The 13,272-nt window shown below is 39.6% G+C and overlaps 2 protein-coding genes across 2 annotated transcripts in view; one reads left to right on the top strand and one right to left on the bottom strand.

Annotated features, from left to right (window-relative positions):
- Nucleotides 1-7,434, bottom strand: part of SPARCL1 (SPARC like 1) — a 34,403-nt gene extending 26,969 nt beyond the window's left edge. Inside the window, 1 exon segment of the mRNA XM_003985193.5 lies at nt 7,386-7,434. Within this exon segment, the coding sequence (XP_003985242.4) occupies nt 7,386-7,419 (34 nt within the window). The 5' untranslated portion in view covers nt 7,420-7,434.
- The window catches only part of NUDT9 (nudix hydrolase 9), a 101,472-nt gene that overhangs the window by 76,054 nt on the left and 12,146 nt on the right, over nt 1-13,272 (top strand). The window lies entirely within an intron of this gene.

Below are 13,272 nucleotides of genomic sequence, written 5' to 3'. Positions count from 1 at the left end.
TAACCAAAGATGTGAAAGATCTGTATGCTGAAAACTATAGAAAGCTGATAAAGGAAATTGAAGAAGGTACAAAGAAATGGAAAAACATTCCATGCTCAAAGATTGGAAGAATAAATATTGTTAAAATGCCAATACTACCCAAAGCAATCTACACATTCAAATTGTGAATCTTGAATAAACAACTCAGAGCCTCAGAAAATAATATAAGTTTTGCTGTGAGGTCAGAATATTTTTCCAGTGGAATATTTAAAGTCTCTTTTGCCTACACATTTACCAAAGTTCCTTTTAACTTCAGTTTTTCCTACATTCATCACAAATGACAATGAAATTAGGCTAAGAGACTGTTACCACATTTTCTTATAAATAATAGCAACATAAAGAGTAAGCAAGAATCATCAAAAGTGTTGTGGGTTTCAAGACTAATTTCCTTTGATTTTAGTTTTTATAGCAATATATATAGTTAAATTTGAGAAAACATTGCCCTTTAACTTGATCATAGGATCTCATAAATTCCCTTCACTTTCTTGAATCTAATGCAGCTGAATGAATCAAGAAGAAACACATGTCCAGTTGGCCATAATGTGCATCACTCATTCACTCTTTTATCCATTAAGTGCTTACTAGACACTGCCTAAGCACAAGGCCACATAGTTGTTGTTTTTTTTAATGTTTATTTATTTTTGAGAGAGAGAGAGAGAGAGAGAGAGCGAGCAAGCAGGGGAAGGGCAGAGAGACAGGGAGACAGAATCCCAAGCAGGCTCCATACCATCAGCACAGTGCCTGATGCAGGGCTTGAACCCACGAACCATGAGATCATGACTGAGCCCAAACCAAGAGTTGGATTCTTAACCGACAGAGCCAACCAGGCACCTCTGTTGTTTTTTTTTTTTTTTTATGTTTATTTTTGAGAGACAGAGAGAGATAGAGATCGAGCGGGAGAGGGGCAGAGAGAGAAAAAAGAGAGAGAGAGAGAGAGAGAGAGAGAGAGAGAGAGAGAGAGAGAAAGAGAGAGAGAGAGAGAATCTGAAGCAGAATCCAGGCTCTGAGCTGTCAGCACAGAGCCTGCCGCAGGGTTTGAACCCACAAACCATGAAATCATGACCGGAGCCGAAGTTGGATGCTCAACAGCCTGAGCCACCCAGGTGCCCCTAACAAGGCTACAAAGTTTCTGTTTGAAGAGTTAAAAAGGAGGAAATCAAGGAAATCAATGATTTAGTATAGTGTGATGTCTACCTAATGCAACAGAAACAGAGATAAGAAGCATTTAAAATTAGTTAATATTACTAACATTTACTAAGTCTTAGGTGCTAAGTTATAGACAGTGCTCTGAGGGCTTTGCACATAATACCTCTTTAATCTTCACAGTGATCTTATGAAATAGCATTTTGTTTTCATCATTTTACTAGTAAGGAAAATAAGGTTAAATAACATGTTCATGGTTACACAAGTGGCAGAGCCATATTTGAGACCTGGCTGTTTAGTTTTATGTCTGTGTTCTTAACTACTATGCTAATTTGCTCTTCTATAGAAAAAGCTTTCAGAGAAAGTAATTCTTGACCTGATATTTGGAAAACCAATCAGTGGTAGTTTGCTGTCTCAAAGATGGAAAGAACCCGGAGAGTTGAAACAGCATAGATGAAGGTCCAGGGACATAAGATAGCAAACATTTGAGTCACTAGGGTGTTAATAGGGGAAGTAGAAGGAGATAAGGCTCAGAAACAAGGAAAATCTTTGTGCTTTAAACAAGGAATTCCAATTAAAAAGCTATGAAGTCTCAATGGATGACTGTAAGCTGGGGAGTGGTATAATCAGGTTTGTATGTTAAAAAGGGAGACAGACCAATGTGGAGACAGACCAGTACAAAGACTTACTAAAATGAAATTGCAATATCACAGTGAGAAGTGGACAGACCTTTAAATTTTGGCTGTGGTCTTGGAAATGGAGAAGGGATAGATCCAGCTTGTACTGTCTTGTGAGAGCCAACTGTTAAATTTCTAGGAGCACTGGGAACTATTAAACAAAGCCACCACTAAAAATTACATTATATACACTTAATTATATTAAAAACAAAGGAAATAAATATTCAAAACTCATCACTTCATATTCATTTTACTACATTTTGCTGTTACTTACTCTCAAGGTTATTTATGCCTGTTATATCTGTAGGTGGAAATATTTTATAATGTGTGCTACCATGCATCTCTTCCCAGTTCTGTTCAGTGATGTCATGTCTGACATCAGTAGCTTGAAAACAGCCATGGTGGGATGATTACAACATGAAAATCATCAAATGCCACCCAACAACCTCTCTATCCCCACCCCATCCTGCCCAAAGCTGGTTATTAAACATTTACCACTGGAGACTTCTGAGAACTATTTAAAGGCAGAACAGATAAGCATTAATGACCAATTGGACACTGTGGGAAGAAGAGAAGGAAAAGTCTTGGGTTATCACATTTATAATTTGGGCAGCTGGGTAAATTTATCATCAAGCTAAGGGATTATAAGAGAAGGATCTGGTTTTATTTTTGTTTTTTAACTTTTTAATGTTTATTTATTTTTGAGAGAGAGAGAGAGAGAGAGAGAGCGAGTGAGCGAGCATGAGTAGGGGAGGGGCAGAGAGAGAGGGAGACACAGAATCCAAAGAAGGCTTCAGGCTCTGAGCTGTCAGCACAGAGCCCAACATGGGACTTGAACGTACAGACTGGGAGATCATGACCTGAGCTGAAGTCAGAGGCTTAACTGACTGAGCCACCCAGGTGCCCTGGGGAGGAGAAGGATCTGGTTTTAGAAGAAAGATGATGAATTAGTTTCAGACTCATTGCATTTGAGTAGAGACATACTTGGATAAATAGGTGTGGAGGTAAGCATAGAGCTTGGGGCTAAAGTAGAGTTTTGGATGCTATTACTATCAGAAACCATACAGTGAGTAGAGCAGAGGGCAGGAGCCACAACCCTGGTGAGTAAAGACCATTAGGTAACATTAGAGGATTAGAAAAGGTAAAGGTACAAAGGATGAGGGAAAGGAGAGTCACATAAGAAAAAGAAAGTATTAAATGTCATAGAGAGGTCAAAGTAAACAAGGCCAGTGAATTATCCATTGCCTTTGCAAATACAGAAGTTATTGGAGAGTGGAGGGAGAGTAAGTTTGGTGCAATAGTGTTGGTATAGGCCAGTCTGCAGTGACTAGAGACTGTATAGACAGTGATGTGACGAAGACAACGAATGTAGATTACTTGTTTAAGATGGTTGGCTGTGAAAGGAAGGTAAGATGGTAGCTAAGGGGGGACATGTGGTCACAGGAAATTTTTATTTGTATTTAAATGTGGTCATTAAAGCATTTTCTATGCTGAGGGGAAAGCATAAGTAACGAATGAGAAGAAAAAGGGAGAAAGGAGATTTGCTAAACAATGATAACCCCAGTGAACCACAACTTCTGGGCTTTATGCCCTGTGACTTTGGCCTTGGTCTTGTGACTTGTTTCAGCCAACGGAACATTAGCAAACATGATGCCAGCAGAGGTTTAGTAAGTACTGGCATATTGGGATTTGTCTTTCTATGAAAGTCATTTACCATGCTGTAAGACAGTTTGGGCTAGAGACAAGTTTGGACCACTGCATGATAAGTGGCCACATAGAACCCTGGAAAATGACAGACTATCTGGGATGGTTTGGCCCCAGCTGAGCTCCCAGCTTGCTGGAGACATGTGAATGACTCCAGACAAAAATCACCAGAAGAACCACCAGGGTGAGCCCAGTTCAGATTGCAGAATCATGTACAAATAAGGGGATTGTTTTAAGTCATTTAGTTTTGGGTTGGATTATTACGCATTAATTGATAACTGAAATGGAGAAAACAGAGAAGCTGCCCAAGTCACTGTGAAGACAATATTGCACAGTGATTAAAGACACAGGCTCTGACACAGGCCTTCTGGGCTCACTGCTTAATTTGCATAATCTTGGTTAAATTATTTAGTTTTGGGGCGCCTGGGTGGCTCGGTCAGTTGAGCATCCAACTTCAGCTCAGGTCATGATTTCAAGCCCCACATCGGGCTTGCTGCTGTCAGCCTGTCAGTGCAGAGCCCACTTTGGATCCTCTGTGCCCCCTCTCTTTTTGCCCCTCTCCTGCTTGCGCGCACATGTGCGTGTGTTCTCTCTTGAAAAATAAATAAAACATTAAAAAATTTAGCTTTTTTGAGTCTCAGTTTTTCATCTGTACAACAATGAAGTGAGATGACAGAATCTCAGGAAGCCTTTGATAAATATTTGCTGGTCTAATATTAAAGCACAGGTGGAAGGTTTAATTTTGAAGAGAAGAGGGATTCTTTGTTCTTTCAGACAGAAGGGAGGAAGGCTTAACTATAAGGATATATTGAGGCAAGGCCCCAGGAATTCATGAAGTTGGACTTAGCTATACCTTTTTTACATTTATATAACATTTCACGGTGATAAAGTACTTTCTTTATACTCTCTTCATTTGATCCAATAAAGAAAGGAAGTAGACAACATTTAACTATAAAGAACCAGAAGCTTAAAGAATCTGAATTACTTTGCTAAATTAAATGCAAGGCTTAAGGGGTGAGCAAGGACATTTGCAATGACACGGGTGGAGCTAGAGTGTATCATGCTAAGCAAAATAAGTCGGAGAAAGAGAAATACCATATGATTTCATTTATGTGGAATTTAAGAAACATGAACATGGGATAAGGGGGCAAAATAGAAGGAAGCAAACCACAAGAGACTCTTAATTATACAGAACTGAGGGTTGATGGGGGGAGGTGGGTAGGGACTGGGCTAAATGGGTGATGGGTACTAAGGGGGGCATATATGAGCACTGGGGTGTTGTATGTAAGTGATTAATCACTAAATTCTACACCTGACACCAAATTTACCATATATGTTAACTAATTAGAATTTAAATAAAACTTCAAAAAAAAAGAGGTGAACAATTAGAATGCACTGCTTTGGACTCTGAATTCAAGATTCTCAAATGGCTGCGGAACTGGCTGCAGACAAGAAATCAGAGATTCGGGCATTGCGCCCTGGCTCTGCCAAGTACTAAATACTACTTTTGAGCAAATTACTTAATCTCTCCAAACTTCATGTATAGAATGAAAATAACAATTCCCTGCAATGTCAAAGAGAGCCATTGAGGGGCACCTGGGTGGCTCAGTCGGTTAAGCATCTGACTCTTGATTTTGGCTCAGGTCACAATGCCACGGTTTATGAGTTCCATGTCAGCACAAAGTCTGCTTGAAATTCTCTCTCTCTCTCTCTCTCTCTCTCTCTCTCTCAATAAACAAACAACTTAAAAAAATGGGAATCATTGAGGTTTGCAAACTCTGAAGTAACAGGCACAAGTAATTATTCTTTTTTTTTTTTTAATTTTTTTTTTCAACGTTTATTTATTTTTGGGACAGAGAGAGACAGAGCATGAACGGGGGAGGGGCAGAGAGAGAGGGAGACACAGAATCGGAAACAGGCTCCAGGCTCTGGGCTCTGGGCCATCAGCCCAGAGCCTGACGCGGGGCTCGAACTCACGGACCGCGAGATCGTGACCTGGCTGAAGTCGGCCGCTTAACCGACTGCGCCACCCAGGCACCCCAGTAATTATTATTTCCATTACCCTGCCTTGTGCATCTCATCAATATTATTATAGTCATTTATGTCTTCTATTAAGTATGACATAAAGGAAACGAATCTTCAGTGTTCCTTTGCTTTTTCCCTCCATTGTTCCCTGTCTTCTTCTCCTTGGTGATCTCAAACTGCCCAGGAGACCTAATTCCAAACATGTTTATGTTTAGTTCACTCATTAAAAACAAAACAAACCTGTCCTATGTAACACATATTTAAATTCTAGTTTTCTACATGCTTCTAATCCATACTTAGGAGAAAAGGATATTCCTGAACTAATGTCTTCCTAGCCTCAGGTAAGAGGTATTTTCACATTGGCTTTAGCCCATAGGAGGCTACCACAGTGCTGAAAATCTTGGCATAGCTGTGGGAAGACGTAATAAGACTTGGAGCGAGTATAGAGTTTGTCACATGACCTCTGTCAGCCAACTGTGCAGGTTTTTTGACCATCAACTCAACATCTCCTATGTGATCCCTGATTATTGACTGTGTCCAGGATGGAACTATTTTTTAAGGGTCTCATGTTTATTTCCATCCTGAAAAAACAAAATATGAAGACAGAATATAGCTGTGTCATTTAGAATGACCAAAGTGGGAAATCACCCTGAATTTTCACTTTTTTTGTTTTGTTTTGTTTTGTTTTAAAGTAGGCTTCACATCCAGCGTGGAGCCCAATGTGGGGCTTGAACTCACTACCTGAGATCAACAGCACTCAACAGACTGAGTTACCCAGGCACCATTTAAATTTTCACTTACAAAGCAGATAACAGTGTTATCTTCTAAAGACTGGACCTCGTGGAACAATCTAGTATCCAGAATGTAGAAGGCCTCGAGTTCTTGTGCTGTGTCCTATGTTGTCCTTCAGACCAGTCTCTGGGCATTTTTGTCTTACTGAGCTAATTGTATTTGCCACACACTGATCAAAATAATTTCACAGCCTTTAGCTTATTTTAAGAACTGAACAAATGTGCTGATTTGTATAAATAAGACAGAATAGAGAACTTTCCTGGAAAATGAGAGATATTTTGAAAATAACTGTCACACTGAAGACTACAGGGAGGCTTAATTAGCTGATGCTTGCAAAGTACTTTGAAAATGAAATTCATGATGTCCTTGCTAAGTATGATGAATACCATTTAATCTTGGATAAGTAAAAAGTCACATATTTTGAGGCATTCAAATTTGGTGTGCACTGTCTACAAAATGCAGAATGTCCTTTTTGTAGAAAGAACAAATAAAACTCTTGGTGAAAAATGAAGAAATGAGACAAATTTTTGAATACAAAGTTATTAGTCTTGAAGACTTAAATATGAAGTGTTGATGTGAAATTAGATCATTATTTAGCCCAACTGAATAAGTCTATCCAGAGACATTGGCATGGCTGAAAGAACACTGGTATAGAATTGGAATCTAAGTTCCAGACCTGAACTGCATCTGCCAGCCAAGAGACTTTTTTTATTTTTATTTTTTTAATGTTTTTATTTATTTTTGAGATACAGAGAGACAGAGCATGAGCAGGGGAGGGGCAGAGAGAGAGGGAGACACAGAATCCAAAGCAGGCTCCACGCTCTGAGCTGTCAGCACAGAGCTTAATGTGGAGCTCAAACTTACGGACTGTGAGATCATGACCTGAGCCGAAGTTGGACGCTTAAATGACTGAGCCACCCAGGCGCCCCACCAAGAGACTTTTTGTAAAGTCACTGGTTTCTTCATCTACAAAGTAGGAAAAATTATAGTACCTTTCCTATTTACCTTCTAGGGTTGTTTTGAGACCCAATGTGACCATATAGTCATTTGATGATTTCACCTGTAAAAAATGAAATGAAGGGTATCATTTTTTTACAACATTCATGAGGGAAAAATGGCTTAATAACTCCAATAATTAATGCTTCACCGAGACTTTAACTCATCCCTTTAGAGTTCTTAAGTGTTTTCTTTCTTTCCTTTGTACCACTGTTTCTTTTCATGGGTCTGAAGAGGTTAGAGATGAGAGGTGATAAGGAACTTTGAGGCGAGCCTTTTTCCTCTGTTAGGAGCAGAGTGTCTCATTACCAAACTTTCAGGAGAACCTCATTTGGAATTTTAAAAGATGATAGCTAGACTGCATTTTATAGGAATGGCCTTTCTGGGGAAATGTAGGATTTGACATTTCATATGCCTGAAGTTCTTCTACTGGCCAGCCCATGCAGCATGGAAACAAACAGCCAGATGAAAGAAACATTTAGCACGACAGAAACAGGTCTCCCCATTAAGAACCAAACATCCATGAATGTCAACAGCTTACATGGGTAGCTGTTTTAAGACCATTTCTACCATTTCTTATTTAATACACATAAACATTACAGTACAGTGAAGATGACTGTAAATTCTTTGCTGTTCCTCCTGTAAAGAGGTGGAATCTAATTCTCTTCCTCTTAAATCTGGACTGACTTTAGTTACTTGACCATATGATTGAGGCAGAAGTGATGTCTGAGGACTCTGGAGTTTGGCTCATAAGAAGCTTTGGCATTTTGACCTAGATCTCTGGGATATTTGTTTTGGGAGGCCTGATCTTCTTTGTAGGAAACTCGATCCACCGAAGACACTGTTCAATGGTGCCTGCAGATTACAGCTTTCCATCTGTCTTTGCAAAGGCATAGCATATGTGAGCACAGCCACCTTGGACCCTCCAGAGTAGCTCATTTGCTATTTCAGTACCTCTGAGTGACCTGCCCAAACTCCACACCCACACAAGCTTGAGACATTATGAAATGGTTATTGTTTTAAGTCACTAAGTGTGCAAGCAGCAATACATAATCGGAATATTAAATATCTTGAGTGAAATAGCACTCAGGTATAGTCTGTAGTAGTAGCATCACTTATCTTCACCCAAATATAGTTTTATTGAAAAAGTAGGCTTTGGGGCATCTGGGTGGCTCAATTGGTTAAGCATCCAACTTCAACTCAGGCCATAATCTCGAGGTTCATGAGTTTGAGCCCTGCAATCATGCTCTGTGCTAATAGCTCAGAGCCTGGAGCCTACTTCAGATTCTGCGTCCCCCCTCTCTCTGCCTATCCCCTGCTTGCTCTCTCTCAAAAATAAACATTAAAAAAAAAAAAGAAAAAGTAGATTTTTATCATTGACTATTATATATAATAATATACTAGCTTTTATTTTTTGAGATTTTACTATATGCCAGGTACTACACTAAACGTTTCTTCTATGAATCATCCATGTATTCCTAGCTATTGCCTCACCTCTACCTCAAGGCACATCCATTCAGTGAGAGCTTCCTGAGCTCTGGACCACTGTGACCAGTCATGGATGAGGAGTCATGGAAGATGGAATTATTTTGCAGGGACATTCTCAAAGATTTCTCTCTCTCTCCAGCTCAGGAGAAATGAGTACATTCTCCCTCTTCTATAATGTGTAATTGAAAGATTACTTTAATTATTATCTAGAGGATCTCACAGGCTTATCTTAGGCAAGGCTGTGCAATAGCCATGTTTCCACACCTCTTCATCATTCCTCTCAGATCTCCTCATCTGATTGTACCACTCATCACTCACTAATCTCACTGGGTCTCATTTCATAACTCTGTATAGGATGGAGCCATGGAGGCTGTGCTCTTTTCTTTTCCTCAGGCATTTGCCAGCCCTTCTGAAAGTTTCCACTGTTGCCTATGTTAAAAATGATTCCAACAGGCTAAGAGAGCATGAAGATCTGAGCAAACATGGTGTCTTTTTTTTTTTTTAAGATTTTATTTTTAGGTAATCTCTACACTCACATGTGGGGCTCAAACTCAACAACCCCGAGATCAAGAGTCACACACTCCACTGACTTGATGCCATTGTAAACATGGTATCTTGAAATCAGTTACAGGTTTTTACTGACCTATAAACAAGATCAAGTCTTTTTTATTTTTTTGAGAGACAGAGAGTGTGTGCAGGGAAGGGGCAGAGGGAGAGAGAATCTTAAGCAGGCTCCTTGCCCAGCGTGGAGACCAACATGGAGCTTGAGCTGAAATCAAGAGCTGGGTGCTTAACTGACTGCACCCAGGCGCCCCAAGATCAAATCTTCTGACTTTAGTAAATCTCAGGCTATGATTCCTCTGGTTCCTATCATATCATATAGATGGTATATATAACTGAAGCTGAATCAAGTATAGTAAAAATGCTTTGCTTTTGGAGCTGTTTGAGAATGGTATAGTGGGAGAAATTATTTTGGCCATATTTATTTTTCTTTGCTCAGATAATATTATGATAAATGTCTTTGTATTTCTTCTTTCTCTGTGCATGCAGGGTTTTCTCATACTTATTTTTTTCCTGCCCTCATCTTTTTGTATATCATTTGGCGTAATAGATACTTGAGTGTGGCCAGAGGTGGATATACTACGAAGCTAAGAAGCTTAAGCTTTAGAGCTCCTCACTTGAATGGGCTCCTTACAAAGTCCTACACTTAATTTTGATTTTTCTATTTGGAAAAAGAAGTCCCCACACATACAGCAAACTTTTGGTTCACAAATTCTGAATCTACTCCTGAGTATGACTTACCTGAAGGCTTGGGGCATTTGTCATATTGCAGATTTAATAATATCCGAATGGTTTGCTTCATGTTGTTAATGGCATGACAATTCACCTTTGAAGCCTAGCCCGTGATGTGATCAGACATATTATTCCTATTCTTTTTCTGCCTTTAGTTCTTTTCTCTACCCGTCCCCTCCTCCCAGTTTATTTTATTCCCTATGTCCCTGGAATTATTTTCCCCTGAATGCCAGGTTCTTAACTTTCTGCTCTGACTATTCTTATTTGAATTTCCCTTATTAGTTAAACTCTACCAGCATAATATAAAACCTCTTTGGATTCAATGGAAAATGTCTCCCTTTTGTTAATAGAGTAAGTTGGTTGTTAAGCTCTGCTAGTTGGGAGAGGAATTTCAAGTGCTTTCAGCTTTGTGAATGTACCAAGAACTATTCACTGGGGTAGTTCTCTTCCAGGATTAAGAAAAACAGTAAATCATACCTAAGAGCAGTTCCAAGTAGCCTCATTCTCATGGTGTTGGGATCTGCTGGGGAACAATGGTGGGCTTTGATGAGTAGTTCTTGTGTGAACCACTAATGAAAGCACTCACTCCAAGTAGAAGTCCCTCCAGGATTCAGCACATGGTTGAAGCTTCTCATGTGCTTTGGCGAGGTCCAACACATTAAACAGGGAGAACAATTGCTTGCCCCAGTGGTGCAATGTTATTCATTACCTGTCTTCTCTGAAAGAAGCAGATACAATAACCCTAATGAATTTTATGGTTGAGATTTGAGGAATTCTTTGAAAATAGGGTGAAAAACCAAAGCATATTTAGGCCTTCAGAGAGGAAGCTCCAAAAGATTCATTTAAGCAAGGAGAGGACACAGCTGGTCTACAGCTGTTTTCTACCTCTCCCACACTGGGAAAAGATTCTTTCCCCCCAGAATCTAGAAACCTTCCATTTGTTCCTCCAGATGCACACCATATCCACTCTCTTCTCCACCCTGAGCTATCCCAGGGCCTGTGAATTGCATCATCAGGTTCTCTTGCCTGATGGTTTCTGTTGGGTACAGCCAGTGGAGTGCACTGCAGGAGAAATCTGGGCGAAGGAGGAGAGCAAAATCAAGGTATACATTTTCTCAGTGCCCTCTCTGTGACTATGTCCCTCTCCTGAAGGTCATAGCCCCTCTCACCTCTCAGTGATCCTCTCCATGCAGCATTTTCTGTCTGGGTTCAGAAAATGCTCCCTCCCATGGTATGAACAAATTTAGTTCTTATCAGTCTGTTCTTAGAACCCCTTGCAGGTTCTCTATACCCTGCCCACACCTTGATAAATAATCCCATTATACATTTTCTCAAGTCCCCAAATTCAATTTTTTTGGCCTGGATCTGTCATTTCCTTCCTGAAACCTTGACCACACAACACTTGATTCAAAATTTAGGATTCATGGGTTTGGATATTTTCAGATCCTTTGCCAACAAAGCTGCCTCCTGCTCCCCAGTGCTGCCCTGTTTCAAGTCTGTCCAACAGTTGCTGTGGGGATCCACTTGGAACTTTTGTTGGTATGAAGATTATTCGATGCTAAGGGCATTTGAGATTAAACAGATGCAGAAAGAAACCTTCTTGGAGCTTCCTTTATCTGACCAAAAGCAGAAACTTCTGAGAAATGAGACATTGCCATGAATTCCCTCTTGAGGGCAGATTGTACTCCCAGGAGAGAGACCAAGAGTAAACCTACCACAAATCCCTCTCCAGGAGAGTTTTGTGGCCACTTATGCTTGTATAAACAAACATTTTCACAAAGTTTCTTATCTCCAGTTTGTTTTAAAAACCCTTGTCTTTGCTAAAAAATCTTTTGTCCTTCTCACAGATGCTGTTTCTTCCCCTACTCCTTCCTTTCCCCTTTGAAGTTAGCTATCTATATAAACCTTAAACTTGACCTGCTTAAGGAGCCAGCTACTTTTGTTGGCTTCTGTGTGCATATGAATGAACTTTTTTCTGTTAATCTGTCTTTTGTCAGTTTAATTTGCAGACCCCAAATACTGAATATAAGAGGGTGAGGAAAAGCTTTTTCCTCCTCTACATTGCCTTAGCTGGGGCACATTTTTCTTTTTCTTTATGTTTATTATTGTTAATTTTTGAAGTAAGCTTCATGTCCAGTAGGCTTCAATCCAGTCAGCTTCATGCCCAGTGTGGACACTTAACCAACTGAATCACCCAGGAATTGCCATGTTTTTCTCTTTAAATGTAGCATAGCAGTCCTCATCTTTGGAGAGAACCCAAAGCTACAAGGTATTCAAATGTGATCAGCACTCAATAAAGATGATTTTGCTGATAAAATCACAAATTTTGAAGGGTGAATCAAGGAGTTTTAGAAACAAATATGGACAACTAGGTCTGGGAGTACCTATGGTTTTTTCACTTTATAGTCCTCTCCCATTTTTCTTGTCATGCAATCTCTAGAACGTTGACACCAGGATTAATCTGAAACCTTAGAAAGTAAGTTAGTCCCTCTGCTCTTTTTCCCTCCATTATGCAGTCTTTTCTATGCCAAAGGAAATCCAACTCATTAGTTCAGTCTGACTAAACATTTTAAACACTGTTCTAAAACCATTGTTTTTGGGTGGTTAGTCCTGGAACATGTAGAAATTTGCCTAATCAAGAGTAGTCTAATTAGCCAAATTGAAACAAAGTCGTATTTTGGAAGAATAATACTGTACAAGGCAATCTGTTGTTAATTCTTTTTGGACAATGACTATTTTTGGTTTCATGACACTAAAAATGTACACACCACATTCAATAACTAGGCTACAGATCTTTAGAGCTATTAGCCCTATTATCATGATGCTGGGAAGTGTGAGGTGAGTCAGCCACCTCCAGCCATGACTATAACCTCAAACCTTACTGTGGCCACCATCCAAACACAGAGGATTTGAGAAAAATAAAACAAAGAACCAAACATATAGTAAACATAGGCTACATTTTTGTCCGTTACCTTGTGGGAAAGAAAAGAAGTCAATCATATCCAGAACTCAGACTATAGTAACCTTGTATGTTTCTACCCAGAGTATTTTTCAAATTATAAGAAAACATTTGCTTTTGAAATCAATCACTTTAAATTGTTTTCAGATTACAAGG

This window comes from Felis catus, chromosome B1, assembly GCF_018350175.1.
Source record: "Felis catus isolate Fca126 chromosome B1, F.catus_Fca126_mat1.0, whole genome shotgun sequence".
Taxonomy (NCBI): domain Eukaryota; kingdom Metazoa; phylum Chordata; class Mammalia; order Carnivora; family Felidae; genus Felis; species Felis catus.
Note: the sequence above shows the minus strand (reverse complement) of the source record. Positions and strands in the feature narration are given on the sequence as shown.